The 5,372-nt window shown below is 38.4% G+C and overlaps 1 protein-coding gene across 1 annotated transcript in view; it reads left to right on the top strand.

Annotated features, from left to right (window-relative positions):
• Positions 1-5,372, top strand: part of ERCC6L2 (ERCC excision repair 6 like 2) — a 199,323-nt gene that overhangs the window by 32,816 nt on the left and 161,135 nt on the right. The window contains exon 3 of the mRNA XM_007939191.1: positions 3,332-3,454. Within this exon, the coding sequence (XP_007937382.1) occupies positions 3,332-3,454 (123 nt within the window). The remainder of the gene's footprint in view (positions 1-3,331; positions 3,455-5,372) is intronic.

Below are 5,372 nucleotides of genomic sequence, written 5' to 3' on the forward strand. Positions count from 1 at the left end.
ACCTTCTCTGTTTGTTCTCCAGCCACCGTACACAGTCCTCCATGTAGTCCCTGACTAGCAGGGTGATTTTTAGGTTAATTCTTAGGTCCTACCACCACTCCAGTATCTCCAGGCAGTCTGTGCCATCAGGATTGCTCAGGATTGCTGCCAGACCGCAGCTCCGTCTGTCTCCTTTTTTGGTATTTTCACTCAAATTCTTCTGCTCATTGGGGTTTAGTCCACTTCTATATCCTTCCCTTCAAGGCTCAGGGGTCTAGGATTATCTTCTGTGTCTGTGTTAATTGGTTTCCCTTTTCTTTTTTGAAGAGGGTCTGTGCAGTCTTTCTGCCTAGTCCGCCATCTTGCCAGATCTCTCTGTTCTGTATTCTTCGTGCTTTTGCTTCTTTTTGCCCCTCGGACTGCTTAATCTCAGTTGCCCTGTATCATGTTTACTAATTCTTTCTTCTGCCAATTCTACTTTTGTGTTCCTGCAGAGATTTTCATTTTTGTTAGTGTAATTTTCAACTCCAGTATTTCTACTAGTTTAGTTCTTAAAATTTGTCTCTTTATTGAACTTCTTTATTATTCTCATATCATTTTCCTGATTTCTCTTAACTCTTTTTCCATGTTTTCCTTTGAGCATGCTTGCTACTGTTGCTTGGACATCTTTGTCCATTATCTCTTCTTTTTCAGGGACACTTTCTGTACCCCTGTTTGTCTTTTTTTGGGGTCAGCCATTCCTGCCTCTTCATGAGCTTTGTGATTGCTTGTTATACCAAGGACACTAAAATATTTTACTGTGATAATTGTGGAGATTGGATTCTTCCCCTACTCTAGAGTTTGGTCTTCTTTCTCTTTATTATTATTATTTTAATTTATTGAAGGCTGTGATTCTCTGCTTTAACTCTTGACTCCCTATCTAGGTGCTTATGTTAATTGTCCTTTCCTTATTGATCTCCTTGTCTGTGAATGCCAGCCATTATTTCTTCTCTGCAGGTTCCCTGATTGAGTGTGCTGGCAGTGCTACTGCAGCATCATACTCTGTGGCTTATATAACATGGCATAGTTATCTTACTTGCAGATACTGAGGATGTTGACCCTGTTACTTTGGGACCAGATCCCTTCTAACCCAGGGTCTCTGGCTATGACCCTGTAATGCCTGCACCCTCCCTCCATTCCCCTACTTTGGGTTACTGACTGACTCTCTGATTCCTCACCACATATTTCCTTCTCCCTCTAGTCATACTGGCCTTGCAACTCTGTCTCAGACTTTCCCCCAGGAACTGCAGCTATCGCACACTCGCCAAAAATCTCTCCTCCAAGGGCTGTTGGCTATACAGCACCAACCTCAGAGTCTCATCTCAAAAGTGGCAACTGAATTTGCTCTGTAAACTTTCACCCAAATCACAATTAAACAAACAAACAAAAAAAAGTGACAACTGTTGCCAATTTGCTACCTGCCCTCAATCTTCAGGAACTCAGGCCTGGCTATACTCACCATGTTCCTCTTTACCGGTACTCAGGGGATCTTGGTTTGCACTGTGCTTTCCATATTAGCCTTTCCCAGGTCTGCGTGTTCAAGCATCTAAGTCATGTTGTGTTCACCATGTCTCTCTGCCCCAAGCCTTACTTCTCATAAAATTCCAGGCCACACTCTGTTTTTTGTGTTGCTCCTTTCTGACTCATGGGGATTCCAGTCTGTTTTGTGCGTGCTATGCTGTTTTTTCCCAGGTCTGCCTGCTTGGGGGTTCCAGCCTGCTCTCTGGTCCTGGACTCTCTGCCTTCCGTATTTCACTGCTCAGGTGCCATCCACACTGTCTGGCCCAGAACTTATTACTCAGTACCTCCAACTCATCTGTGTCCTCCATGGTGCTCCAACCCTGTGCTCCTTGCCCAAGGGCGCCTCCTGCAACCGCCCCAGGATGACTGAGCTACGATGGGGAGTAAGTTGAGGACGCTTGGTGAACCTCTGCTCTTCGGCTGTCTATCTGCTATCTTTTTCTTCATTTGATGTCCCAACCCTTTAACTGATGTTCAGAGTACTGAGATTATCAAGTCATCATTTTTGTCTTGTTTTCTTCTAGAATTGTTGTTAGCGGGTAGGAGTGAGTGACTGCTTATGCCACTGTCATTCTCCCTGCACTTCTGGCTTCTTTTAAGTTTTTTTCTGTCTCAGATTTTCAGTTTTTCTATGAGACATCATATGTGGACAGATATGTGGAATTTTTTCCCCCTTTTTAGTAGATCTTCAGTCTATGGTTTGATTTCTTTAAAAATTAATTTTCGAAGTTTTCAGCCCTTATCTCTTCAAATGCTTCTTTTTCTTCTATCTTTTTTGGGATTCAGATTACAGGTAGTCTCCCACCCATGTTCTTAACACTAATTTTTCTATAGTTCTTCTAATTCTCTCATAGTTTTTTTAAGTCTTAATATTTCTATAGTTTAGTTTTTGTAGAAAAAAAATAGAAGTATTAAAACTTAAAAAACAAACAAAAAACACCTATGAGAGAATTAGAAGAAATACAGAGAAGCTAGTGTTAAGAACATGGGTGAGAGACTTTTTTCCCACAGGAATAGCTCATTAAAAAAAAAAAAAAAAAAATCTTTAAACTATCCTGCCAGTATTATCTTTTTGCCATTTTTATAGATGTTACTCAGAGAGGCTACTTAATTTTCCCAAGTTAGCATAACTACCAAGCAGCCATTTAACTTAGTTAAATTTGAACTAATGTCCAATTGATTCAGTATTTCTTGTTCTTCATTATATGAGGTTCTATTCACTTTTTTCTGTCAGTTTATCTTTCTCACTTGATTTTTAGAGGGTAGAGCTTATTCAAAATGGTGTGTCTGTTGATGAATCATATCAATCTGTCTTAAAGTTGACATTCTTCCATTCTACCCGTGTTAGTGTGTTTATACAAGTGCACAAACTTACTAGCCAAATATTGTCTCTTTGAGGAGTTTATTTCTAGAAGGAAGAAAGAATGTACACAGTTTATTCTAATAGAAGATGGGAAGAAATGGTTTGTATGGATAGGAACAAATAAGCAGGTAATGTCCCAGCTGTTGAGAAGAAGAGAGAGAATTAATGGAGCAGGTAGAATTTATCATGGAAGAGATGGAAGTGTGAGAACTCTTTATTAATGGTAACATGTATATTATACATTTGTTTGTTAATATAAATGAGGTAACTGAGTACTAGTTTTTTGTTTTATGTTTTTTTCCCCAACAAGTCTATTTGTACTATCTTTAATTGTAATTGTCAGTAGTTGGGTAATGCATCAAGTAAGCAGTGAAATTTTGTCATGTTACTTCACACACAGTGATTGAAAATATTCTCACCTCCCCCCAGGTTATTTCATTCCTGGCTGCAGTTTTGCATAAAAAAGGAACTCGGGAGGATATTGAAAATAACATGCCAGAGTTTTTACTAAGAAGTATGAAAAAGGAAGGCCCATCTTGTACAGCAAAAAAGGTAAAATAGAAATATTCATGTAACTGGTATTGCAAAAGCATATAGAAACTTTTAAACATTCTATCCTATAGTATAGAGGCTCTGGTAGCATAGTGCCTAAGGCATTTGACTGTTAACCAGAAGACCAGCAGTTCAAACCCACCAGCCACTCCTTGGAAGAAAGGTTGGGCAATCTACTTCCGTAGTGATACCATCTGAAGGAGGGGTCTCTATGAGTTGAGTCCAACTTGACAGCAGTGAGTTACCCTATAGTATGATTTTTAGAACATAAAACTTTAAAGAAATTATTAAAATAGAATAATAGACTCAGCCTTTGCAGTTGATTTCTAGTTTTGTTGCACTGAATAATACACCTTTGATATTGTCTATGTGACCAAGTCCATGGTCAAGTATTTTTAACATTCTGATGTTGTGTAGTCTCTGTTATTGTAAAATGTGCTGATGCTATGCATTTTTTATTTTATGGCTACAGAGAGTTCTATATATTTCTGTTTAAGCAAGCTCATTAATTACATTGTTAAAATTTTTGTCATTAGTATGATTTTTTTTTGATCTACTTGAAATACTTTGAGCAATTGAATCTTGAGATATTAAATTCTTGTGCTGTGACTTTGCATCTTCATTGCCCCTTGTGTTTAGACTAGTGTTTGCTTTGCTCAACATCTTCAGTTAATTCTTGCTTTGTAAATTTTGTGTGCTTTTATACTGCTTTCATACTTAGTGGATTATTATATCTGAGTATAGAATTCTAAATTAGAAATTCATGAAAATAATTTTATTAACTTATTTTCTTCATGCTGTATTATAGATAGTGATCTTGTGCCAATTCTCCCTTTTTTTAATTGGAAAAGAGTTTTGTTGTTGTTGTTTGGAAGTGCTTAGGATTTTGCTTTATCCTGAAATTCATAAATTTCCTCTGGCTCAACATTCACTCTAGAATTCTTCCACATAAGTTCTCTAGCTTTAGGAAAATGCACTCCCTGCTTTGTGAAGAGAGGAGGGTCTAATGCTAGAATGAGCCTCTCTGAAACAGATCACTGGTAAAACTGTTCTCTCTTTAATTAATTATTGTCAGTACTTTTCCTGACTCAGTTCTGCTTATAGCTCTAGCCGACTCTGCACAGTTTATTTATTTATTTATTTTGGTCATTGTTTTCTTTTTTAAGTTTTAGTCTAAGAAAACACCCCCCCCTTTTTTTTTTTTCTTTTTTGGATGTTCTCTCCAAAGGTAAGGTGTCCCAGGGTAGCATAATTACTCAATTACTAACCAAAAGGCTGGCAGTTCAAAAGCCAAACCCACCCAGAGGCACCTGGAAGAAAGGCCTGGTGATCTGCGTCTGAACGGTGACAGCCATGAAATCCCTACAGAGTGCAGTTTTACTCTGCATACATGGGATCACTGTAAATTGGAATCATCTCCACAGCAGCTGGTTTTGGTTTTGGCTCCAAACTTAAAGGATGGATTTCTCAGATCTTCAGGAATGTCATTTCTCATCTACTTTCCCACTGTTCTGATTTGGGAGCACCCTTCCAGGCATCGGAGCACTTTCGTAGATCTATTTTTATATTTTTTCTTTTGTCTCATTGGAATCTATAAATACAGGTGCTCTGTAGTTATTTGAACTGGAATTCTGGAGAGAAATTTTTTTTTTTTAAATTGTGATTTGGGTGAATATTTACAAAGCAAATTTACTTTCCATACAGCAGTTCACATATACTTTGTCTCATGACATTGACCACAATTTACCACACTGCAACATCTCCCCTCATACTTCCTCCCGATAGTTACCTCTTCCCTGTGTCCATCCCTCCATGCACTCCTGCCCCCTGAGCCGTCTCCTGTGCATAAGCAGCCCTTCTTTCTCCCATGATTGTTCTCTCCAAGGAGTATATCTACCTGAGGTAAATGTTCAACTCA

The sequence above is a fragment of the Orycteropus afer genome, unplaced genomic scaffold, assembly GCF_000298275.1.
Source record: "Orycteropus afer afer isolate SDZICR_OR568_19922 unplaced genomic scaffold, OryAfe1.0 scaffold00005, whole genome shotgun sequence".
Classification (NCBI taxonomy): Eukaryota; Metazoa; Chordata; class Mammalia; order Tubulidentata; family Orycteropodidae; genus Orycteropus; species Orycteropus afer.